The following is a 27,702-nucleotide window of genomic DNA, read 5'->3' on the forward strand; positions in this document are numbered from 1 at the left end:
CAATAACCTCCACTAGAAGAGTCTCAGAGCTATAGGCACTAATGGCAGTGGAACCTTTCTTCATTTTTCATCAAGACAGAGTTTCTCTACAAACTAATCCTTCCTTTATGCCAAAGGTGGTATCCAGTGTGGCCCTAAACCAAACCATTCACTTGCCCACCTTCTTCCCAAATCCCCAGAACAAAGGAGAAAGACTCCTGCACTCTTTGGACATTCACAGGCAATTACATTACTACTTGGATAAAACTAAGGCTTTCAAAAAAAACGACCAGCTTTTTGTAGCCTATGCTACAGGATCACAAGGAAAACCTATCTCAAAACAGACCATTTCAAAATGGATATGACATTGCATACGTTTCTGCTACACACATCATGGGAAACCAGTACCTGCTAACATTAGGTCCCACTCCACCAGGGCTACAGCTACATCAGCAGCCTTTCTCAGGGGAGTGCCAACCAAGGACATTCTGGAAGCTGCTACTTGGAGTTCAGTACACACCTTCACCAAACACTATCACTTACCACTATAGTCTAAGACTAGAGCTGGCTTCGCCACTGCAGTTTTGCAGGGCCAACTAGCTTCTTCTAACCCTGTTTGATTCCACCACCCATCCTTAGCTTTGGGATTCAACCCAAGTGTGATGACTGCAGCAGGGTAACACGATGAACATAGTACAGTTTTGTACCTACCATAAATGTAGATATTCGAGTGTTCACCCTGCTGCAGTCCAGGTTATCCTCCCTCCATCTCCTCTGAACTATCTGAACTTATCTCTACCACTTCTTCCTATACTACCTCTGTGGTGCATTTGCTTGTGCCTAAGGGTTTTGTTTGATTTTTATATAACCATATATATATATATTTTGCCTACCTATTGGGGGCACCTGACATATGGGGCAAGAAAAACTGAAGAAAATGGCATCAGATGCCTCTTAAATACCCCTGCCGCACTGACATCAGGGAAGAAGTGACAGCAACCGACGCCGGACCAAGACTTTGGAATTCGGGCCGACTGCGGGACCGCCTGACGGCAGGATAACCCAAGTGTGATGACTGTAGCAGGGTGAACACTTGAACATCTACATTTATAGTAGGTACAAAACTGTACTTTCTAGTTCATGATCATGGACATTTCCACTACTATATCCTGCTTGTTAACCACCATTACAGTGGAGTGGAAGTGCAGCTCTGCAATTCATAAGATTAAATGTAATGAGAATGTGCCTGTAGTTTGCCATTGACTCTAGTGCGGCCATATTGGCCACATGTAGGAGTACTATTCTCAACTGTTAATTAAACATCCCATTGCCATTTAAAAAGAAAGATAGTGGCACTGATGCACAGTTTTCCTGAAGGTAAATAGCTGCTGTTCTGCAAAAACCTCCTGTCTATTAAATGTTAGAGCTGCATAATTAATATTACAAAATAATATAATTTTAACATATAGTAAGTGTTAAGGTATATTAAAACACATACATTTGTACATGGCTATTTGTGTGTATATTATGTATACTCAGAACCAAAACAAGGAACACAAACTACAAAAAATAAAAAAACGAAAGGGAACAAAGACTGTAGCTCCTTATTTTATTGAAAAGATTTAGCGCTTTCATCAGTGGTAAACATGGACTTCATTAGAATACCCAAACAGCTCAATCCAACCATATAAATAATGAAGAAAAAAAAACACAAGACCAACTTAATTAAACACTAATTGTTAAAATCTAGAAAAATTTAGAGTTCCAATAACAGTAAAGTATCCATATTCAAATATGGGATAAAATAAACTTTAAAACACTCAATATGAAATATGAACAGAGCAAAACAGAATCACTATAAAATTTAAGCATCCATAAATTATATGATCCACATGATAAAATTAAAATAAATACACATTAGAGAAAGACTATTCAAGCTCACATGAAGGCATAGACCTAACCCCCCCCCAATCTTTATAAAACAAACAGAGTTTAACATCAAGACATTGCTTATGGAGACCATCTCATTAAGCCCTTGAATGGTCTTTATCTAATGTGTATGTATTTTATGATATGGATATGAATACTTTGCTGTTCTTAGAACTTAACATTTTTGTTGTTGGAACTTTAAACCTTTCTAGATTTTAACAATTAATGCTTAATTAAGTGGTCATGTAGTTGTATCTTGATTGTTTGTATAGTTGAATTAAGTTGTTTGGGTATTCTGATTAAGTCCTTGTTTAAAATAAGGCGCTCCAGTCTTTGGCCCCTTTCATTTTTTTACATATATAAAATAAGCCACAAGTCTGAAAGAAGTCTCATTCTCTTTGCTATTAGAGCAACAAACGGAAGTTGTGGCCCACAGAAAGTAACTAAGTTACTGCGTTAATAATTTAGCAGTACCTTAAAATCATGTTTTTGTATGTAATTTAGGTGGTACCACAGATCCAGGTAGTGGTATAGTTTGTGAATTTCTCCACCAGTTATGCATTTTGACCTCTAAAATATGTGTACATTGCTTTCTGTAACTGTGGTTGTATTAGTTTTTCCTCAAGCTGCTTTTTGCTTCAGCAAATGTGTTGTGATAACTGTGCTGAGAGTTGTACAAGTTACATACCCATATTTATACATAATAACAACTGATCCACTAGTTGAGACCAAGTTGAGTTGTATAGTTATGGAAAGTATTGTGAAGTGTCTGTAACTCATACCGTGGACCATCATGACTACTGCATTAACACCCTTAAGTCTGTAATCATTGCATGCCCCACTTGAATTGCCAGAAAGCTGATGATTATATAGTGACCATCCTAAACATAACCATCCCACACACATTAGAATAGTATCCATCCCCAGACCAGTAACAACAACAGGCGCTAACTTTGGCGGGTTGATCTGTGCAGTATAGTACTGCAAGGAGAATTTCCTTCCCTGAGACTTCTGTATATAGTTTGTCACATGGTGGTAGACATTCTGTAGGTCAGTGCAGGATTTATGCTTGGGTGATACAGAGGCTGTCATTCCATATCTGTGTGCCCAAACCAGATACTAGCATCTCTGATCTGCCAGGCAGTATGCGCCACCTTTCAACTACTGTAGGTGTCAGTGTTGAAAATCACTCACTTGTATCATGTCTTTTCCAAACTATATGTGCACTGCTGAAAAATTCCCTCCTGCCAGGAAGGGAGAGGAACATTTTAGAGGTTCTGCATCTTGGTTTCAAAAATACAAGAATAACATGGAGACATAAAAGTTGGTTGTATGTTAGTTAGGCGCCATTTCCTATGTCCATCACAAACATGGATGTCAGACAAGGGCTAAATTTCTCATTTACCATCCATTGGTCCAGGTTAGGCTTGAATAGGATTAAGGAAGGACACTTCTTCACACGGATGGGAAGCATATTTCAGATAATGGGGATTTTCTGAGATACATACCTGTCCCTCTGACCTGTCCTATTTAAGGAGCAAGCAAAGTTTAAATCTTTAGATCTAGTGATGCTCGTGCTGTTTGGTTTGCAGATATGCAAAAGGTCCATCAGAGCAGAATCCAAGGATGTCTTGTTTACCAGGCATTAAATGCCTGTCAGCAGTCTGTAGGAAACGGAGTATATAGATGGGCAAGGGCACCCACAGGCAGGTGCAAGGGAGTGCACTTGCACCCCCCTGGAACTGGCTGGCTAAGAAATTAATTTTATTTTAATTAAAAAAAAAAAAAAAAAAAAAACCTTCTTTTTGTTTATTTAAAGGGCGTTCCTCTTTAAGAACACCCTTTGCATCCCGTCCAGTTGCACAGACGCAACAGGTGTTTGCGACCTGTTTTTTTCTTCTGTGTCTGTGTGACCAATGGTTTACATCTTCATCTTTCACGGGCCTACTGGGAATTTGAATTCCAGAGGATGTTTGGACTGCTGACGTGCCAGACAAATGTAGAAGTGAGAGGTAGGTGTGTGCGTTTGTGTATTTTAGTGTGTGTGTGTGTGTGTGTGTGTGTGTGTGTGTGTGTGTGTGTGTGTGTGTTTGTGTGTGTTCTGTGTGTGTTCTGTGTGTGTAAGAAATAGGTAGGTAAGAGTCTGTGGATGTAAGAAGTAGGTAGGGGTGTGTATGTGTCACTGTTTATTACTTATTATTCGTATTTACATTTGTACTTTCGTATCTTAGAGGGCTGCATGTTATTGAGGGTCACGGTGTGAAATATTGTGATGAAACACAGAAAATGCATTTCACTGTACATGTATAAAACACTGCGCTAGCAATAATGCTAGTCAATTGATAGCAATTGTGAAGAGATATAATATTACCATGCATACATTAATATTTCCAAAACCAAGAAACTTACAAACTATTGCATTACATAGTTGAAACCTCAGATAATGTTGAAGAAAACTGCCACTGATATTTTATCTGTATACTGTTCATCTTAACAAGGATGGGCGTCGAGCTGGCAACTCGGCACCATGAAAATCTACTGCCAATCATTAGCGGACCGGAGTTCTGCTGTGGGTGACGCCTAACCGGGAAAAGCCGAAAGACAACAACAATGTTCATCTTAACAGGTATTCAGTGATATTTGTAGCATTATTATTTTTTTAAGATTTCTGTAAATAACTCCAAAAATGTGAACTCCGAAAGGAATTTCATGCTCTCATGGGAAACCTCATGTTTGACTAAACAAAAGTGTTCTGACTCTGCATATGTCTAGGATGTAAAATTTTCCAGCACAGGAAAAGTTGTTTGAAAAATTTTAGAAAAAAAACAATACAAATCTCAGTTTAGGTGCATTATAATATAGTACTGATATAAAGGCTGTGGATACACGGACTACTATCAATATATAGAAGACTTTTTGCTACTAACACTGCTGTCTGTAACTTTTTCATTGCATTTAATTTTTGCAAGATGTTTTTGCCTCAGTTTATTTTATGTTTTTAACTTCATTTTTCAGAAAGTGGTCTGGAATGTAAAGATGTATGTAGGCTGCTAGAGATGAGACATTCAAGAGCTCAATGATGTTAATTTAAATGTGATTCACAGTCACTGCAGACCTTCAGTCATAGCTCTCGTGTGTCCCCATATTGAAGAACATCTCTGATTTTGCCTCGTATTTTTTGCCCTGTCCCTCATAAAATGTTATATTTCCTAGTAAACCGTTAAGGATTGCAATCATTAAAAAATGCCAGACATTAAGAGTTTCCTACTTCTTATTCTTCAGAAAGTACATGCTGGTGCAAAACTGTTATTTTCACTTTCCAAGGGAATTAGAGTAATATTTAAAAAAAAATTGTTCCTGATAGTGAGTCTTTGACACTTCTTATTTTGGCTTTGTCTGTCATTCTTCTGAAAGCTACTCCTTTTGTGCACTTAGCAATAAATATGCTATTTTCACAGGTGGCATGATCACCAGCATTTTATCATTCTTCAAGCAACCACCAGTTCTAAACCTAAAGAATCAGAACTATAAACACACAAATACCTACAAGCAACTCATGCAAAATGCAGCTGCATTTATCTATGACTTCAAGCAGGCATTCTCTCAGTAACTTCATAGTGTCAGTGGCACAAAATGCAGTTTTGTATAAACCATTATTTCTAATATTGTTTTCTGTCAAAACGTATCAAAAGGAATACAAGCCATGCTTTACAAAGAAATAAACCCAGAGGGTCTTTCTGCATTGTTGATCTCCCTCCTAAGTTTCTAAACCTGCTTTCTGAGACAGTAACAAAGCCTATTAAAAGAGTTGTTAGTTAAAGTTTCATGTTGAAAGTAGTACCCAAACAATGGAAGTAAATGCTCAGCATTTTTCCATAATACTGAAACTCTACAAAATATGCATACTTTTAGATTCATTACCATCCTGTGTCCTACTGAAAAGATACTAGGAAGGATAGAACTTAAGCAACTCACAACCAAATGCGTTCATACAATTTGGTAATCAGCATGGCTTTCATCTGGAACATGGAGTTCAGAGCAGACTGGGCACTTCAGTGTCACACACACATTCAGAGATCACCTGGATACTCTGTAGCAGAGCCTATTTTATACCTTATTGTTCTTCTATTGCCTATCCCCTACAATTGTTCTGTGAGTCTAATATCATGTATTTCTGAATTTTGCCACTGTCTATGACAGTATTACATCCTCAGGAAGGTTGTTTCAATCAGCCCTATTTTTTAATGAAAAAAATGTTCCTGTCTGCATTGAATCCTACCCTTTATGTCTTCAAATTCTGCATTCTTATTCCCATTTGAAATTTGTACAGTATTTTGAGTTACTTAAATGCTTCTATTATACCCCCACTGACTTTCTTCAAAACCGTATGTATTAAGATCTTGCAATACTTCTTTACATGGTGTCTTGTAAATACCAGTCTCGATTGCATTACCATTACTTATATTCTATGCCCTCACAGAAGTGAGATTTACAAAAATGCAGACAATACTTTAGATGGTGCTAACAAACTGTCTACAACAAGGAACAGTGTGCCTTTTCCTTAAGAGATGCACACAAGAAGTCAACAGTGAAGGACGATACAGCCTTGCTTTAGATAGTGCTCAAAGGCTGTCAACAGCAAGGAGCAATATATTCTTCTTTTCTATTGGTGTCACCTGTTACTGTGCATATCAGTACCCCATCTGCTTTGTCACGTCATGTGCTTGATTACCTATAAATCATCTGATAAAAGTAATCAGTTTTTCCTTTGTCATTGCCATTGCTTTCCAGTCATATTTCCCTTTTGCTTGTCAGATACAGTTTTTACACAGATTCATGCCACCCATTTTTTAGACCCTTCATCCAGTCTTGTGAAGCATCTTAACACAAATCCTGTTATTCTAGCAATTTTCTAAGTTCATGAGAGCAATATTTATAATCTATCCCTATTTAATTTAGGCTTTGTCCAGATTTCTTGCACTAAGAGGTTGAGGTGTGTGTGTGTGTGTGTGTGTGTGTGTGTGTGTGTGTGTGTGTGTGTGTGTGTGTGTGTGTGTGTGTGTGTGTGTGTGTGTGTGTGTGTGTGTGTGTGTGTGTTTAATGCAGAGTTAGCAGGTGGAATTTATTTTCAAGTGCGTTTTCATAGAAAGAGAAGTTTACTGCTGCTCACTCTAAGTCTGTTTAAAGTGTGCAACTGTTTTGTGTAGCAAATGGTAACACTGTTGTGGTATAGAATTTTAAAGCAGTGTTAGTAGCACAGCAGGTAGAAAACTTGCATCTTGATGCAGAGAGCTGTAGGTTCTACTCCCACAGCATGTAGATTTGTATTTGAAGGGGGTGGGTGCTGCAGTCCTGGAGTATGTCCTCCTTTGGATGTGATGCCTAATAACTATGAACCTGTTTTTCAGCTTGCCCACCCATTCCCTATTGCAATATACCAGCTTACCATTTATTTTAATGTAACCTAGGCAATGATTCTTCAAGGGCAACAGGCACTGAATTTGTAAATGAAACACTGAAATATAAAGTTGTTTTCTAGCAACAACTTCTTCATTGGTTTCAGATCTCTTTAATGTGGAATTATTCAGATGACTTTTACTTCTGCAGAGATTCTGCTTATTGATTAATATTGGTGGATTGCATGAGAGAAGTTTGAGTGGCCTTTTATGGTTGAAACGTTCTGAACTGGGCAGTTTGTCATTATTGGTTCATATGATTTGTTACATTGCTTAAAGGAAAAATGTTTAGAACTATAAATTTAAAACGCACACTAACAAGTGGAGCTGTATTATACAAGGGATATAATTCAATTATATAGCATAATTAATACAATCAGGAAAGTGAATCAAATAACTTTTGCATGGTTCTAAAAATGTGTGCAAGGAGCCTATGATTTGAAAACAGCCCAAAGGTAAACTTACCCTGACACTGGCCAGATGCATTTTTTTGAATGTGGGTTTCAAAGGTAGAGAAGTTTTAATGCCAAGTCTGTTTTTTTTGTAAGACTATTGCTTTGTTTAGGTTTAGTAAATGTTTATCAGTGCTTGTGCTATAACATTTGAAATAAAAGTTGTAAATTAAATCCAAATATCTGTAATCACTGTAGAAGTAAAGCATAAAACAGTATACACACTGAGAGATTTGAACAGTGTCTGTGGCAAATGGGGAGAAATAGCCAAGTAATGGGACACTGGTAGGCTGTGTGGGTGGGGCTCTGGGTTTGCACTCCCCCTGCAAAAAAAATCCTGCAGGCTCCAAGATGGGGCTTTAAGGCAATCTGCATAGGACACTGTGTTTATGGCCTGTATTTTTTTTGGAGGAATCACTGTGGACATTCTCCTTGTTGCGTATACCTGGTCAAGTACATACCAAAGGGGCTGTAATACTCTATGATGGGTCTGATGATGGCATGATGACTTCCATGGACCTAGAAACCATGTCCGTATTTATAAGTTGAGTGATGTTACCTATCATATGTGTATGCATAGCCATGTAAGACTATCATTCTTTTAATCAGATATGATACATTTAGTAAATAGCACAGTAGGCCTTCATACACTACATGCAACTTTATAACAAGGTTGAATAATTTCACTATATTCAGTGTCAATTTTTTTCTTCATATTACTATTTCTTCCTAATTTTGTCTACTGCGAATAAAAGTTGCAGGATTTAATGACCTCCTCAGTTTTGTTACATTTGTACGGGCTCCAGCTTTTCTGGTTGGGGGTGGGATACAGCTTACAACTTTTGCATTTCTATATAATTTTACTTTAACTATGTGCTCTGCAGTGTGCGTTGCATAGATCACATGTGTTTTCCTGACAATATCGTCAAAAGTAGCAGTAAGGAAGAGACTTGGGTTTCAGGGTTTGTTTTCTTGCTGCAGTGTTGTTTGGCAATGGACTTTGGTGGTAAGACTGCAGATGCGTAGTAATACATTTATTTTGGAGAATGTTTCATTTCTGTAAATCGTTGTCAGTAGGGTTACTCCTGTAAGTTATTTCAGTTAAATGCACGATGCAGCAGGGATTCAGACAGAGGAAAGACCGTTTCAGTCCTGAGGAGATCCACATCCTCATGGAGGCTGTCAGGACATATGTCAAGCACTTGTTTGACAAAAGGGGGATAAAAAAAGCTGTGAGAGCGAAGGTGTGGAGCCAAGGGGTTTTGGATAGACTTGTGGTTGGGTGGAGGAGCCAGACATTGACAACAGTGCACAAAAGGGCCAATGACATGGTGGGATGCACCAGAACAAAGGCAAGGCAGAACGCACTTGCCCATAGCAGCTCCAGTGGGTACAACCTACACTTATCTTTTTGACAGCCAATGAGGAATACTTCCTGTGCATATGGGAGGTGATTACGACACTAATGAGGATGCCACAGGCATAAACAGAGGTGTTGTGGACAGTTGCAGTTACTCACCTCAGCAGCAACCACAGTCATCTAGTCAGGGAGGTTAGTGCATCTCTCATGGCAAATTCACGTACTGAAAATTACTTTAGAGGTTAACTGGTTACATGTAACACATGACAATTCTTATCAACAAGGGAGCCCTTCTTTTCTGCCCATCAGGAAAGTAGTCTTGCGTGTGCATGGTGAGTGTCCTTCACACCATATTATAAACATTCATTACTGCGCTCCATGGTCCTAGTAATAATGTCCTTTTGGATTCCACCAAAGACTTTGTCTCACTGCTAAATCATTTCATAGGTGGGGGTCTACAGCTAGACTTTAAGCTCCTTTGGAATGTGGACTTTGCTCTGGAAATTTGACAGAGTCCTTGTTTGTACTGGTGTGTACAGTGTCCTTGAAAGTCTTGACTTGCAAACCATCCTGTGCTTGCTTTCTTATTAGCAAAGTGGGTTTCAGAACTGCAGACTGCTGACATGCTGTGAGCATTACATCATTTTAAAGTAAAATCGAGTGGTTTTTTTCTCTCCCATTCTTTCTGTTATGCTCAAGTTTGTTAGGTACTGCCCTAAACAAAATGTTTCAGCACTCGTAGCGGTTCTCATTAATGGAACAAATTCTGCATACTATGGCTCATAGTCGGGAGTTGATTGTCTTTCCAAAACTAAAAAAGTTGCAGACTTAAACATTTCAGAAAGTCTGAACAACTCTTTTTTTTTTTTTAATAGTGCATAGTTCTTTAAGTATTTTGTTGCTATTCTGTGATACAAAATGCTATGTTGTTGATGCTGTCATATTATGGTTTGGCACATGTTCTTTCTTCAATCCAGAATATATTTGTAACGAGTTATACCCTTGCATTTGGTATTCTTCCTCAGGAGAGGGTCTTTGCTTTTTAGATTGCCTTTCTTAGTTTGGATGGTAGGGTTCTCCGCCTCGCTTATTTTGAGTTTCTTATATGTTCTGATTGTCAGTTTCTTCCCTGTAACCTGTACTTCTTTTAAGACCTATGCTTTTCTGTCTTTATTTCTTGTTTTTGTTGATATGCTGTATATAGTTGTATTGTAGCTCACTAGAGGCCAGTTTGAACATTTTTCAGTGTTCCCATACCTATGCTTCCAACTGTGTATTAAAACGCTGCCATTCTGACACTTTTGGCTCTACAAATGGCATATTTATTTGTCACCAGATAACTGTTTACTTCAGCCTGCTTTGTGAGTACTGTGTAAAGGATCACAGTATTCCAAGTGAATCTCAGCACAAGGTACTTCAGGCTTGCTGGCTTCCTTTACACAGAGCTTTAAGAATGGCTGAGTTTTGGATATTGCTGAAGTATTTATCCTTTCATTGCTCCTTTAGCAAGTTGGCTAGCTAGGTGGATCTTCTCAGCCATGATCCAAGCCATAGACCATTCTTAATAATCAAGATTTTCAGTAATGAATAGAACTACTTAAAGCCCAGGTGCAGTAATTATAATGGTTTACAGTAAAGAATGAGAGCAAGAACTTGGCACATGCACTGTTAACACATGTACATTCTGTTGTTTCATTTCTTGACATATTGAAATTTGCACATTTGTGCTGTATGCAATTCTGATCTCTGTATTTGTCTACTAACTAGCTTTTCTTAGAAATCATCATTATCTCTATATGCCCGCATTTTATTATTAGCGTTATTGTAAGCTTTAGTACTTTACTACAGATTTTTGTCTGAAGTTATTGTCATTTGCTGTGGGCTGTGGCTATAAAGGGTCTAAGAACAAGTTCAATGACCTGGTTAACAGTTAGATATATAAAGTTTTCAGCAGGTCCCCATCAACAGTCTCTTTTAATTTTTTGTTGTTGATAACGTAAGGAGTCCTTCTGTCACTGACCTGTCCCTTTCTTCCCCTTTGTGAAAGACTTGGTTAAGTGACCCCTGATGTGCTTGTGCTGATCTTCCAAATATCCTGGTTGTCCCGTAGTGATTTCCCCCTTCAGTTGTAGCACACCATCTGTGTTTAATTCCTTCCCTTGTTACAGAAATTCTACTGCTTTCCTCCTCCCTGTATACTGTATACCCTGGTAAGCTGCAGTCCCATGATTCTCTGTGTTCGATTGCATCAATGTCAAAGTTTGCTTCTTCCAAAAAGTACAAGTTCATTTTTACTCATGCTGTAGAAAATTGTAGTTCCTTTTGCCTCTGGCTCCTGAAGGATATGTCCTTGTGTTGTTGGCTTCCAATGTATTTACTGCTGCTGCTGCTGTGTTAATATCACCATGTGCATTGCCATAATGCATATGTAATTAGCAAATGGATATTTTTGTGTGGAAGCTGGGGTTCCTTTTGCTTCATTTGAGTTTTTCCCATCAGTAAGGTTAAATGTTTTCCAGTGAACATCAGTCAGTTAAAATGTTTTCCAATGAAGTATTTTAAAGCTATCTTGTGAGATTGTGTGCCACCCACCCTTAAGAGATGCAGGAAATCCTGCTAGTGTAGGCCTGTTTCTTGTGAAGCCAAATGTTTGGCCCATAAACTGGTTCTTCATTGTCTTTGAATCCCTATGGTCAGTGTGTCTTTACCTTTTCGTAATTGGTAGCACTTCTGTGAAGATTTACCATGTCTGTAAATGTTCTATATCTCCATTAATAACACCTTATCCCTTCACAACCAGATTTTCTATACTTAAATGTACAATGACTTCTGCAACTACCAATGACCTGATGTTAAAGACTTATTTCATTTTGTTTCACTCAGTGAGAGAATATTTACCATATCCATACCTCCTCCATTTCTGTCTGCTAACATTACAGATACCCACCATTAGTTGTATTTTAATGTGTTGTCATGATGTGAGTCTCCAGTGTGGAAGCTACATGCAATTCTCCTTGCTGTATGTTTTGGGTTTTGGCATAAAGTCCACCTTGTAGTCTTGTACTACAGTATATAGAAGCTTCTTTGTTGAGGCTGCCATTTTTCCCATGGTCTCTGCTGTGGCTACATCTATAAAAGACTTGTAGTCTGCTGGAATGACAGATGAAATGTTGTGTTTAGCTGGAAGAACAGGGTTTGCTGTGACTAATTGAAACAATGCTACAAAATCCGTAACTGCTTGGCTGCAATTGTACTAAATCGCATCTGAATTACTTAAAACGTTTTAGAGTACATATACTCATTTATGTAAAGGTTATATGCAAATGCAACACACAAACACTAGACAAGTGGGTTTTTTTCTAAGGCTAAGTCCCCCAACGCCCCATACTCCTGTTTTATATTTTCACTCTTAAGGACACTGCATTTCAGGGAAAGGGTGAGCAATGCAAATTAAAAAAAAAAAAGTTATCACTGTTTCTTCTGGAGACTGCAGCACAGTTTAAGCAGAAACACACGACTCATTTCTTGACTGAGTGTGCAGGTACAAGCAATAACTGTCTTAATCAGTAGAACTTGAGCACATATAAAACAAATACTTTGATATCAAGCAAACGAACGATACCCGGGAATTTATATGTTTTTTGCTACTCCTATCCTCCGTACTAATTGTGGTTCAGCATGTCCTTTGTGGCTGTATTGTAAGGTAAGGGGGAACCTAAATATTCCCCTAGCTTACAGAAAGGGGCCAGCTAATGCTTACTAGGAAAGCATGGAGGGGAACACTTTGCTCTTCAGACCACAGAGGTACATGGAGTGGGGTAGTAGTCTAAGCACTAGAGATGTTTCTCAAAGGCTATCACATGACATTAATTCACAACTGCATATTTTGATATCCATGGCTACCTCTTTCTAAAATCTAATTTGGAAATTAACAGTATAATGACAATTCCTTTGTACTGATGGGAATGAAGGAAGACTTCATGTTGACTATTAAAGATGACAAAGACCAAAGCTTGCTGCCTTCTGAAAGGATCAGCTAGAGGGTCTAGCTGAAAACTCTTAGTTGTTTGTTGCCCATTTGCAGAATGTTACATGTCACACATGTAAAAGTGCAGATACAGTAGAGATAGCATTGTGTCTTCACTTGTAGACTGATACTAACCAAGACCCTGGGCTACTTAAACTTTTTATCACATAAAATTATAGACTATTAGGCAATATTCATGTTTCTTGCAACATTTAATGCATACAGTATTTTATCCTTGCGAATAGTTGACACTATTAGGACTAAGCTCCATCTGACTAAAACTAGCGTAATGCCTTTCCTATAGCCATTTCCAAATGAAGCCCCACCAGGATTGCATATGCTGTTTGTGCAAGACATTTTTTTACAAGTAAAAGCTAGAGAAGGCTTGAATGTAAGCTTGCATGCACTAGGTCTGTTTATAAGATTTTTGTCATTCCAAGTCTGTAATATGTAAAATAAAGTTAGAGCCCATATCCCTTGAAGTAAGAGATGCTGTCTCATGCAGTCACTGGAAGTATGATTTCAGGTTAAAATAGGTGGGTTTATTTATTCATATAAAAGTAAACCAGTAAAACATGAGATAGAAGTTGATGCTGGCCCCATCAGAATGTTTGTGTACAGGCACTGGAATGCGCTGATTCGTTCATGTTTTTTTTGTTTTGTTTTTTTTTTTAATATCTGTTAATGCATTTTATGTTGTAGTTAGCCCAAATCAATTGTTTGGTTATATATTTTTGTTTGTGTGACTTTATAAAAGCTTTCAGTCTTATTGACCACAAGATCATATCTTGGAGGTTAATACAAGTTGATTGAAATGCTCCTTAACTAAAATTGTATCCCTAGCTCTTAAAAACAAGCCACGTCATAGCAAATGCTCATTGAAATGCCACAAGCAGCAGTTGGAGAGACCAGAGGTTCCTGACCAGTAAAATCCAGTGTCTCAAATACCTATCCTATGAAGATAGCCTAAAAGCCCTGTCCCTCTAATCAGTTTTGTACAGACTGCTCAGAGGTGACTCGTGTCTGGCATACAAGGCTGTCTCAGGCTCTGCCTTAATGGAGTTTCTGTAAGTCAAACTCCACTTGTGCAACCTGCACACAAGGTCTCAACCTGGTCTGTGACATTAGTAGAACTTATTGGCGGGATATATTTGTGTCCCAGTGACTCCCCAATCTGTGGAATAGACTCCGTCTCCATGTCAAGCAGAGCAACTCACTAGCCCTATTTAATAGGCACCTGGACAACTGGATGGGAAACAGAAAATATACCCCTGGGATCCCACCTGTGTCCCTGCTGGACAGGGAAAACAGGTGCTAACATTGTGGGAACATGGGTGAAATTCTTGGCTAGGCTTATAAGGGCCTCCAGGCCAATAGCCTAGTATCATCCTATGAACAAGGTCCTGTGCTTGGACTTCTCATATTCTCTTTACACAACAGCACAAGGCATCAGCATGTGGCAAACACTGTTAATACAGTATGCTGTTAAGACATTCTCACAGGAAAGACACTATGGAGCTGAAAACAGGTTTTGACTCAAACTTGATTTCCAAAACAGAATCATTCTTAACCGAAAAAGACATGGTTAACTAATGTTACTTATTAAGCGATTATGTGGCATAATTTCCTAAATGAACAAATATCTTGTCATTATGGCTGACAATAGCATGTCTTTCAAAGAGAATGGTGCCACAGTAATCAAACACACAAACTGTAGTTTAGTACTTAAAATAGAATAAAGTAATTCCTGGTACCAGAAATCTGTCATGCTCAGCTGCTCCCAAAGCTCTCTTGCTGTATCATAGCAATGTGAAATCTTTCCAAATGCTTAACTGATGGTCTACAACAGGGTTGTCTACTTTGCAGTAAATTTCACTTCATCCACCTGTCATTGTACTACTGTGATCTTAAATTGAATAACTGAATGCAGACCTCTCTTAATTAACCACTTTTATCTTCTGTTTGTATTATAGAAATAAATGTCCTGTCTTACATGATTTGCTAATATAACATAAACTTTTTGGAAATCTCTTGTCACCAGACCAAAACCTTCTGTGAGTGCTTAGAGATGTGGAGGATAGAGCAACTGCTGTAGTCATGCTTAATACCTGGAATAAACTCCCTTATGAAATTCAGCATATTAACCATCCTCCAGGAATGTAAATCACTCTTAAAAGCCATAACCCCCAAGACGAGTAATTTTCAGAATGTGTGACAGTAGGAAATGTACCAACCTTTATGCTATTTCATGGATAATGTACAATGCAGTTTTTGTTTTTTGTTTTGTAATTCATGTAATAATTGAGGATATTATTGCACGTTCTGTGATTTTCTCAATGCATGATAAATACTGCACCTGTATAAACCTTCATTCTGCTAATATACATAATTGATACTGTTTGTGTATTTTGTTCTTAGTGTTTGTATAAATGTTATGAATGTGCATTTTTTTTCCTAATTAGCATTAGCTACTAATGTTGGCTTTCACTAATTCTGCTTTTCACTAACTGTATTGCCAAAATTTTAATAAGCTATGTTTTGTTAGATAATTATACCTGAGAGCTTTTCTTCTCTGGTCAGTAAATGAGCTATGTCTAATGTGGTTTACCAAGTTAATATACTAATAAATACCTTTTTTATGCTGAGCGTTTCCAAAATACAGCTATTAGCCATTACCTTGCTATGATTCTAAATGTATCTTCTTCTATGAGAAATACTCATCTTAAGGAGCAAATGATCTTTTTTAGTACCAGAAGATCACAAAGCTAACGTCAGATGCCAGGTTTGGTAAGTACTATTTTTTTTCATATATCATAATGAGCAGATGTAGAAATGAAGGCTAAAGATAAGATTTCATAAGTATCATACATTGAAAATTTCCCAAGGAAGTATCTAGATGAATGTAGACCTAGAATTTATTTATTCATTTATTCAGTCATTCATTCATTCAGCAATGTATCTCAACTTGTAGCCACATTATTTCACTTTCAACAATATTTATTTTCTTCCATGACCAAGGTTATAGGTGGCATATTATATGTTAGTGTGTAGAAAAGGACTTTTTGCTCTGCTATTGATTTTAATAATGCATGCATAGAAGTTGACCAAGTGTGACTCTTTGTACCAGATTACCCTTCAGAGTTTTGAATTCAGTGTTTTTGTTTAACGGAAGCGCACAGTGTACACAGCTATGAACTTTGTGAACACTGCTTTTTAATAAAATACTTTTGTAAAGAGAGCTACAGATTTGCAGGTTGTTCTAAGTGTCTTCTTCCTACTGATACTAATCACAAACATACTTTAAAAGACAAGTCTTCTGAAGAAATACAAAGTACAGGGAGTCATCTCAACATAAACATTTAAAAACGGTGTTCTTCATGTGCTTCACTGAGACAGGTGTCCTGTGACTGAGGATCCCAGGCCTGGCATTCCAAGTGAGATCACATTGCTAGTGTAAATATTCTTCCTGCCCCTTTTCATGAAGATTGCTGTTCATATTCCCTCCTTTCTTCTTTTTGCAGCAGTGCCTGGACAAGGGTTATAAGAGAAGAAGCAGTTGTGACACAAACTGCTTGTATCGCCTGTTTATCGTAGGCAAAGTGGCATGCAAAGATAAATCCTTTGAAATAGAAAGTTCTTTCATACAGGATGTCAGACCCATATGTCCAGTTCAGAACTTCAGCCTAGTTCTGCTCCAAACATGGTGCCAAAAATACTCCAGGATTCTGTTGATACATTGTTGGTTAAATTCTCTGTTGTTAAATGGACTGCAGAAACATGACATTGATAGGGCAGATGTCTAAATCAATGTCAGTTGTTTATTGTAAGGAATAGATGTCCAGCAACTGGACTTAGGATATTGGGATGTCTGGGGATCAGATTTTTTTTTTCACGGATGTCTACTGTATCACATGTTTTTGACTAACATTTTGTACGAGTGTTTTAGTTTAATTTGACTGTCAACTCACTTTTTGACATCCCCAACTGCATCCAGTACAGGTGCTTTTATGATTTAAAAAAAGGGGGCGTCTTCTCTTCATTGTTTTTAGGATCAGAAGAGAAGGAGGAGTTAATGACTTACTCTGTCCAGATTGGATCCCATATAGTCTTGTTTAGGTATTTATTCAGTCACTTATGTTTGTTTATCAGGGTAAAGCTTTTATCTTACTAGACCCATTGCAGGTTCAGCCTTGGGGTTGCAAAACAAGAAATAAAAGATAAAATACAGGCAACAAACAAAAATCAATCTAAAGCACAAAATATTTGTACATGTAGGCAGTTTGGTAGAACACAATGGAAAGGTAAAATAAATAAATGAGTACTAAATTCAAACTAAATTTAAAAGAAGTATAGGACAAATATTCAAAATATGAATAGTGATGACAAAGAATGCAGTTAAGAATTGTGAAAACAGTGACAAATATGGACTATGTACAGTTAGGTACAGATTCTGGGGATAGGAACATCCCATCTTCAATTCCAGTCAGTCCACACAGTGAACATTGTGTGCTATCCATCACCTATAGCCTGTGTCTCTCATCGCTCTCCCTAAATCACTTAATTGCCTATCCTTCTTCCTTACCACTTCCTACCCTTCTCACATCCCCCTCATATTTGCTACACCCTCCTATTTCCCCTTCAGCATCTCCTGACTCACTCCTTTGTTTTACTTTCCTCTCTTCTTTTCATTCCCTCTCACATCACATACCTTCTGTACCTCCCAGTACCCAGCCACAAACCATGTACTGACATCTCACACTCATTCTTCACATCAGTAATCCTACATCTTCTTATTCACTCTCCCTCTCACTCAGCGTATCTACTAATCATCAGTTTCAGCCTGCACCTCACCCCATGCATGATATAACCACATTTTGCTATGAGGATGAGAACATCTTAACTGCAGTGCCACCTGTAGCTATTTTCCTGGTGTTGCCTCTTATTGTTGCCTTCCTGAACACTGCTGTGAAGCCATCACTGCTACTGACTCATTACTTAAATACTCGCTGTCTCAAAGGACTGTCTGTTTTCTTTCCTTCCACTTTCTTTCTTTTGAACCATTGTTATACTTGTGTATTAGATTTTATTCATGACTTGCACAAATGTGTAGCTATTAATATGAACAGTTACTTTTTTTAAAATTTCTGTTTGTTGTACTACATGTTCTGTTTGCATTCATTCTGCTAAATTGCTTAAAGTCACTGTAATTTTGGTTATCTGCTTGTTCTACCTTTCATATGTGTGTTATACTTGGAGCTTTTCTCCCCAGGCCTCAACTGAAAAGGGGTGACATATGCCCAGGCGACAGTCATGGTGCACAAATGTTAATAAATACATAAATCTGGCTCTGACCTACAATATTTTCCATTTTGAGACTTCTTGAATTTGATAGAGAACATTATAATTATTATAAATATGGAGGATTTATTATAAATAAGTGGTCTGTCTTAATAAATTCTAATCCTGAATCCACACCCCTTGGCATTCATATAGTTTTTGCACCCTTTGGAAATGTATGCTGAGTTGTGCCCAGAACTAGCGTGTCAGCCACATGCTCCAAGAAATCTGGAGCAGTGTAGGGTCTTGTTCAAATATACAGTGGCCTACCCCACAGTTATAGCCTTCTTCAGTGAAAAAAAAATCCTTGATAAGTTTGATAATGGGGTTGTCACTTCTGTGACATTGGGTGAATAATTAACGAGACCTGTGTGATGAACAGTTAGGGAGAAATACATTAAAGATTTGATACAGGGTATTTCTGATCTTTACCTGGAAGAATATTAAGTTAACCTTGGCACATGTAGCAAGCAAGGCAGGGGCAAGGGCTATACAATACAGCTTGGAGGCAATAGATGATAGCAGTTACATGTGGGACTGTTTTGTAGAGGCTTGTATGGATAAATTCCCAGACATTCATTTGCTAAGTTTTAGCCAGTTATTTACCTTTTCCAAATGTAATCCCACAAAGCAGTTGCCAGCTTAGTGTTAAATTCTTATTTGCCTTAATGCATGATAATTCTTAAATTTGTCTGACTAGTTTTTTTTATTATGCTACTGTGGGAGTAGTCATATATTTTTCAATTTGTTTGATGTGTTGTTTGTAATTGTAGGTATATGACTGATCCATGCATTCATTTTCTGAAAAAAAATGTTCTGCAGGTGCATAGGGGCACTCCCTATGTTGAGCTTGTTTCTCAAAGTGGTTATAAAGCAGAGAACCATTCCTGGATGAGGAGTTGGTCCCTCACAGGACACATGCAATCACACATTACAAGCCTAGCCATGCAACATAACCCAGTTTTCTTGCAATTTCCTTGGATGCCTATGTGGTGGTGTATGTTAGTAAGGAGATAGCTAAGGGTTATGTGGGGGGATGCTAGTTGAGATTAATATACTTGCTGTAGACCTCTGTTCATCTTAAGTTCATAGGTAGGTACTAGACTATTGGCCCTAGGGCCTATACAAGCCTAGCCAAAAAGGTACCTTGGCTTTCGCCACCCAAGAAAATTATTTTACTATGCCTCTGTCAAGCAGAACCATAGAAGTGATCCCCGGGGGAAAATTTCCTATTACCCATCCAATCATCAAGATTTTTCTTGAAGAGTGCTAATGAGGATCTCTGTTTGACATAGGTAGTCTGTTCCAGAGTATGGGAAGTCTTAGGGACAGGAATCTATCCCTCCAGCATGTTCTGTTTATTGTGGTGACAAGGTTTAGGTTCCTAGAGCGTATAGTTCGGAGAGATTGGGATTTCTTTAAGTGGAGCATGTCCAACAGCTCTGGGTTTGACATAGCTTTGTATGTTAGGCAGAAATCACCTCTAAGTAGATGATATGCGATGGAGTAAAGCTGGGGTTTTTTGAGACGGTCTGCATAAGGCATCTGTTTGAGGCCAGTAATCCTCTTTGTGAAGTATTTTTGCAGCCTTTCCAGTTGTAGATGTCTTGTGAGGTACATACCAAAAGGGGCGTTGTACTCTATAGTGGGCCTAATGAGTGATAAGTAGAGGGGAACAATGACCTATTTTTTTCTGGATGAGAAACCTTTTGTGATGAGGTGTGCCACATAGAACGATTTCCTGACCACTGTGGCGATGTGATTATCAAAGGAGAGACTACTGTCCACCTGTGTCCCAAGGTCTCTTATCACACTTTCGGTGTTAAGTAGACTACCACCTATGTGCTAGTTCATGGGTGCAGAGTTTTTACCAAAGGGGATGACCATGCCCTTTTTGGCTTTGAGCTTGAGCCCATGGCTTTGACACCAGGCATCTGTCTCAGTGAGGCCCTTTTGTAGGATGTCCACATCATTAGGAGTTTTGATTATGGCCCCTAGTTTGCAGGCATCTGCGAATTTAGCTAGCCAAAGACCTTCTGTGTTAGCCTGTACTTCAGAGAAGTAGATACCAAACAGGAGAGGACCCAGGACTGAACCCTGTGGTACTCCACTTGTCACTGGTCTGAAGTCTGATTTGGAGTCTGCTACTTTCACAGTGTAGGTTCTGTCAGTAAGCCAGTTGGCAACCCATCTTGTGACATAGGGATTTATACCTAGTTTAGTGAGTTTATCTATAATCCCAGAGTGGGGAATGGTGGTTAACGCCTTGGCGAGATCTAGATAGGCTGTGTGAACTACCTTACCCTCATCTATGGCTTTGGTGACTACTTCAAAGAAGTCTGTCAGGTTTAGGAGACGTGATCTGCCTTTTACAAACCCAAACTGTGTGGGGTCCAGAGTTTGGAGATCTCCAATGTCTTTGTTTAGGAGTCCCATGATGACATGTTCCATGGCCTTGCAGACCAGGCTCGTCAGGCTATTGGGGCAGTAGTTCCCGGGGTCTGTTGTGCCCCCCCCCCTTTGTGAAGTGGGATAACTGTTGCGGTGTGCAATTCAATGGGCACAAAGCCTGAGGTGAGGATATGATTGAACATGGTACTTAGGTGGGGTGCCAGTTCATTCTGTAGTTCATGTAGAAGGCAGCCTGGGATGTTATCAGGTCCCATGGATGCTGTGTTCTTGGCTTTAGAGAGTGATGTTTTTACCTGTGCAGCCGTGATTACAGGAACTTTGCATTCTTCCCATATAAAGATGGGCCCTTTAGGGGGTGAGAAGGGGGTAAAGTTAGCACTGAACCTATCTGCCAGGATGTTGGCAATATCAGTTGGTTCTGTATATTTAGTGTCATTGTGCTGTAACTCGGAGCAGATCTGAGTGTTGCCATTAAGATTCTTGACATAGCTATAGAATGCTTTGTGGTTGTCTTTATCAGTGGCAATTTTGTTTTGATAACTAGCTTTGGAGAATTTTATGAAGGATCTCAGCTTTTTACTGAGGCTGACCAGGGAGTTCCTCCAATCGTGGGATTTTACTCTTTTTTTGCAACAGTTTATTTTTTCTGTTGTAGAGTTTATTTATGGCAGATGATCACCAGATTGGCTTCCTTTTTTTGGAGGATAGCATCTTGGTTCTGTTAGGGATAGCACGAATCATGCACTAGTGTAAGTGCTTATAAAGTGCATTTGTGTAGGATTCGGCAGTCGTACCTCTATTGTCCATCTGCATGGGTGTCATGAAGTTTGCCACTCTGTCTTAAGAAGTGTGAAGTTGGCTTTGGAGAAATTGTTTACAGTTGTTTTCCTAATAGTGGGTGGGAGCGGGATGTGGATGTCTAGGGTGATTAGCTTGGGGTCGGATCTGACCAACGAGGAGCTGATCTCTGGTGTGGAACACCAGTCACCCATGTTGGTGATGACCAGGTCTAGGATATTGCTGCCTCTGGTGGGGTTGTGGATAAGTTGATCCAAGGCGTTAGAATTGGTGATTTCCAGAAAACGTTGAGTAAAAGAGTTGGTACATGAGTAGTTTTAGTTTTCCCAGTTAATGGTAGGGTAGTTGAAATCGCCCATTATTAGAGTGTTGGGTTGTACCTTAATATTTTCCAGTGTATCAAGAAAAGAGGAGTGGGAATCCCGGGGCATGGTGAGGGGTCTGTAGCAAGCTACAATCTGGATTGTGGTTTTGCCCAAAGTTAGTTGAACTTGGATAATCTCGGATGCGTTATGCTGAGCAACTAGCTTGGAGGTGTAGATATCCTTAATGAATATGGACATGCTTCCACCTTTAGTGTTTCGGTCCAGTTTTGGTGGCCAAAAGGTGTGGTATGAATTATAGCCTGGTAATGCAGGGGTGCTCTCTGGAGCTTTGAACCAGGTCTCTGTCACTGCACAGATGTCAATGTTCTCCATTTTAAGGAGTGTCTCGAGTGATTGCATTTTGAGGTTTAGACTTCTAGCATTGAGAAGCATTACCCTCAGATTTTGCTTGCTTGTACCTGTTACGGTGGTGAATTTGTCATTTGAACCTTTCCTAAAAAAGGCACTATAGGGGTGGCAAGAGCCTTTGCCAGTATCCAGAATCCCAAGGGTGACGGGTGCAGGCCATCTCTGGCAAGGCAGAGTGGTCTGTCGATCATGTCATCCCAGGCAGACAGATACTGGATTCCCTTAGAATGACACCAGAAGCTTAGCCAATTATTAAAGTCAATCATTTTGTCCTTGTACTGTGGTATCATTCTGGGTGATGGCAGGATGCTACTCAGGGCTAGGGTCATACCTGCCTGGGCTACAAGATCGGAGAGCTCCTCCATGTCTCTTTTCATGTAGTCCAGGGAGATATGTCTCAGGTCATTAACACCGACATGGACAATGACAGTCATATTTGTACTTGTTGTGGAGTGACCTGAGTGCGTGCGTTATGTGGTGGATCCTGGCACCTGACAGGCAGCTGACAGTAATTTTTTCCTTGTTTAGCCTGGTGAGTGGAACATCAGTGTGCCTGACTATAGAGTCACCTATGACTAGAGTGTTGGGTACGTTCTGCCTTATGGGCTGTAGTTGAGTGGCACACTGAGTATGTGGGCTGTGTGTCATTTGGGTTGTGTTGGGAGATGAAGGTTGCTTGCATTTCTGCTTTGGAGGTCTCTGTTGTTTGGGCAGGTTTTTACTGAGAGCCTCCGCGAATGTAGGTGTATGTTTTGTGCTTCTGTGTGTGTGTTTTGGTGGTGTAGGTTTTGAGGGATTATGTGATGAGTGTGGTGCGGTGTAAGTGTTTACCTTCTCCTCTTGACTGTCTAGTCCAGTCTTCTGTGAAGAGAGCTTTGCTTCCAGTTTGGCTATATAAGTGCATCTCTCACAGGTCGTAGTGTTGGGTAGTAGGAGGAGAGAGTTGTCTGTGTACATGAGGCAATTGCTGCATTGCCCCAAGATGCCCAGAGTCATCGGGTAGACAGGAGAAAACACCGGGAGCTGACCTTTTAGACATGCCTGAATAGGTGCTTATTTATTAAGTACTAAAACTGTTTTCCTCTAAACACGTGAGGAAAGTTGAGTGCTGTAGTAATTTGTAACTTGTTTAGTACTTACAATGATTTGAAGAACAGACTTTATGGCACCAGGAATAGTGTAACCCTAGTTAAGTGTGGGGGGGGGGGGGCGCAGGAGCTCACAAACAGTCCTGGACACAGCAAATCCGTATCTGGACAAGACCTGCCACAGGAAGGGGGTGAAGCAAGCTTAGAATTTTTTTTTTCAGTAAAAGTGGAAATGGAGAAAGGTGGAACAGAATTTAATTCAACGTTAAGAATCTGAATGGGTTGGCCTTCACAAATGTTCTCTATTAGATTGAATGAACTAATGACACTAGACTGGGAGGAGTGTCACAGATCATATATACAGTATGTGCGGGCAACTGCAAAGCCACCAAGTGTGGGTAGGTGGGAAAAATTACAGTTCCTAGCTGTAGCCACTAAACTGAAAGTTTTAAACAGATCAAGGAGCAAAAGCAGACTCTAGAGAATGCTTTTAACTGTACACAGACAATTATAGTAATGCACACTATTACAGATCCTAGCTGTAGAACACAGAAACCTCAAAAAATCAAAAATGCACAGAAAAGCTCGGATAGAGCACTCACAAACAGAAAATACAACTCTCAGTATGAAAAAGCTGTTTGCAGTTAAGTAATTCAGTAAACATGCAATTAGAGTAATGAATCAGTATCTAGCAATGAAAATACAGTTAAAACAGTATAAAACAGTACATAAATGCAGTGAAATAATAAAAAAGCTTTATAACAGTGCAAAATGTAGTAGATCAACTGTATAGCACAATTATAAGCATTTCAGAAGTGCAGGTCAGTGAAATAAGTGCAAGAAATAACTTATCCTGCTCTTGGAATCTTAAGGAATTTCTACTTAGTTTCAGTAATGCAATGCAATCCACAGCCTGAGCAATACAAGCAATACAATCAGAGACATGGGAGGCCAGACTAAGGATGAATTTGCGATTTCCCATCCAATGATCAAGTTTTTGTTTGAACAGGGTCAGTGGTGAATGCTACTTCACTTAGCTGGGGAGCTTATTCCATACTACAGGGATACTTTGAGACACATATCTGTCTCTCCAGGATGGGGAATTCAGGTCCTTGGGTCTAGTATTTCTGGTGCTGTTTTGTGGATGTGCAAGAGACCCATCAGAGCTGGATCCAAGGATGCCTTATGTACCAGGCACAGATCGCGTCTCAGTAACCTGTAGGAGACTGCATACTGAGATAGGGCCTTAAGGCAATCTGTGTAGGAGAGGGTATTCATATGATGGACTCTTCTGGTGAGGAACCTTTGAGGGCATTCCAAATGCTACAAGGGCTAAGTTAAGTATATGCCAAAGGGAGCATTAATACTGAGTGATGGGTCTGATGAGGGCTGAATAGAGTGCTATTGTAATTTCCTTTGACCTGGATGCCATACCCTTGCTTATGAGTTAGGAGACATTTTCTTAGTACCTTGGATATGTCTTAGTCAAAAGCCAGATTACTGCCTACATATGTTCATAGATCTGGAAGTATCAGGTCAAATCATAGGGGTGTTTTAGCAATGGTTTAATTAGCTTGGGTAGATTATTTCCCAAAGAGCACTGTAATACAATTCTTCACTTGAAGTTTTAATCTGTGACTTTAACACTAGTCAGTTGTTTGTGTTGGACCCTCTTGTAGAATGTTGGTGGATTGGGGGAATCTTTGATAGCCCCCAATTTGCAGTCCTCTGCACACTTGGTGAGCCTAAGGTCTTTGACATTAGCCTTTACTTCTGAGAAGTAGATGCCAAACAGGAGTGGGCCCAACATGGAGACCTGGAGTACTCCACTGGTGTCCGGTCTTCTAGTGGAGGTGACCTCACCGATACTGACTTCTTTGGTGCCATCTGTGAGTCAGCCAGCAATCCAGTGAATTATACAGGGATTTATGACCGTTCTGAGAGTTTGTCAACAATACGTGAGTGGGTTATTGTATCAAACATCTTGGCCAGGTAAAAGCAGGTGGTATGCACCATTTTCCTTAATCCATAGCCTTGGTGACCCCCTTGCAGACGTCTGCTAGGTGGAGTAGGCAAGAACTTTCCTTAGCAAAGTCAAAATGAGGTGAGCCAATTGTCTGTAGGTTGCCAGTGTCCATGTTGATCATTTCCTTGATAATTCGTTCCATGGCTTTGCATATCAAACTTGTCAAACTGATGGGTCTGTAGTTCCCAGGGTTGGTTGATGGTCCACCCTAATGAGGAGGGCTGACCATTGCAGCACTCCATTCACCTGACATTTAGCCTGTTTTGAGTTATCAATTCATCGAAAAATCAGTTCATTGAACATGCCGTTTGTTGAAATTTTCATACTGAGATTGCGGTACAGTGAGGATTGGGAAATTTGCCCTTTCCCTGCTGTAGTGTGATCTCGGAGTTGGTGTAGGTAATTAGCAGTGGGGGGCACAGCCCCCAACATGAGGGGTATTCGATGAATGGCATTTTCGATGAAACACCATTCGTCAAAGTGACAGTTCTATGAAGTGATATAGACCCGTTTTGAAGCCGTAGTTGAAGCATGTCTCAAGTGGTCCTTCTAGGTCATGTTTTAGGCTATTTAGGAGGCAACAAGGGATGTTGTCAAGGCCCAATGAAGCAATGAAGCATTGTTTTTGGTATTAGCAAATGTCACCAGGACCTGCTCCCTGTTGATAGCTGGGGGGATGTGCTTGAAAGGATTTCACAGGAGATAGTTGGGGGAGGAGTTGGAGGTGAAATTAGCTAAATTTATCAGCCAGTAGTTTCACGCTGTCACTGGTCAGTGAAAATTGTGCCATCTACCACCAGTTCTGCACACTGCTGAGTGTTACCTTTAAGGTTCCTGACATAGCTGAAGTAAACCTTGAGATTATACTTAGCCTGGGAGGCTATCCTGATCTTTTAATTGGCCTTGCTGTTCTTCATTTGACCTCTTAGTTTTTTTGTTTGTTTAGTTGAATCAGAGAGCTGCTGTTTCTGTGAGAGCAGTTCTTGGCCGTGAAGTTTTTCTTATGTAATATACCCAGTTAAGTTAAGGATTCCACCAGTGGCTTTGTTTTGGTGTTAGATATGGGCTTACTACTGGTAGGTACAACAGCAGCCTCATGCTGCCATTTACAGGTTTGTACATGGTTTCTGTAAAAGTTTTGCAGAGCTAGCTGTTTTCTCAGAGTTTAGGGGAGCCATGAATTTTGACAAACTGTCACTTAATAGGATGTAGTTTGTTTTAGAAGAGTTCCTAACTGTTACAGGTTTAGTTGGGTTTTCAAGATTGATTTTTATTTTGAGGGAGGCAACTTTGTGGTGCAACTTCACCATTGAGGATGTGACACAAGGGGTAACACAGTCCCAGATTGGGGAGTACTGGGTCCAATATGTTGTATCCTCTGGTTAGAGTACTCTCTATCTGCTCAGGGTGTTTGTGTTTCTAGAGTCCAATAAACTTTGTGCCTGTGAGTTAGAGGCAGCGTACATTTCCCAGTCTATAGAGAGGTGGTTGAAGTATCCCATGAATAGGTATATATGGTTAGATGGTGAGTGCCTGTAGTAGGTTTAGGTAAGAGCTGTGAGTGGGTCAAAGAGGTTGGTCTATAGCTGGCCACGACGTGGTACGGAACCTTGTCTATGGAGACTTTGGATGTGGATTAACTCCAGGACATCATCCTGCTTAACCAACCTGGAGTTGTATTTGTTGTTAACATAGATGGGGACACCTTTAACTTTAGCCCCTGTCTGTGCTGCTGTTAGCGTAAACCTGTGGATGGCTCTGCAGTCTTGTACTGCTGGAGTACTTTCTGCAGCTTTAAACCAAGTTGTGGGAACAGCACAGATCGGTACATTATCCAGAGTGAGGAGAGATTGTACGGTGTGAAGTTTCTTGTTTAGGATCCTAAGATCGAGCAGTAACACCTTAAGGTTGCTTTAAGGCTTTTTTTCTTTTTTTTTTTGCTATGTTGGTAGTTTTCTCATTTTGACATTGCCTAAAATAGGCAGGCTCTAAGGGGTTGATAAAGTTTTAGCTAATATCCAGAAGCCCAGAGGGGTACAGGTGCAGGCCATACTTGGCAAAATAATGTTGTCTGTTAGCCATGTTCTTCCATGCTAATAGATGT

General features: G+C 39.6%; 1 protein-coding gene across 1 annotated transcript in view; it reads left to right on the forward strand.

The window, feature by feature from the left end:
• Positions 1 to 27,702, forward strand: part of COMMD4 (COMM domain containing 4) — a 335,308-nt gene that overhangs the window by 56,885 nt on the left and 250,721 nt on the right. The window contains exon 4 of the mRNA XM_044077180.1: positions 15,951 to 15,990. Within this exon, the coding sequence (XP_043933115.1) occupies positions 15,951 to 15,990 (40 nt within the window). The remainder of the gene's footprint in view (positions 1 to 15,950; positions 15,991 to 27,702) is intronic.

This window comes from Protopterus annectens, chromosome 7.part0 (genome assembly GCF_019279795.1).
Source record: "Protopterus annectens isolate FY-2018-M chromosome 7.part0, PAN1.0, whole genome shotgun sequence".
NCBI classification, from domain to species: domain Eukaryota; kingdom Metazoa; phylum Chordata; order Ceratodontiformes; family Protopteridae; genus Protopterus; species Protopterus annectens.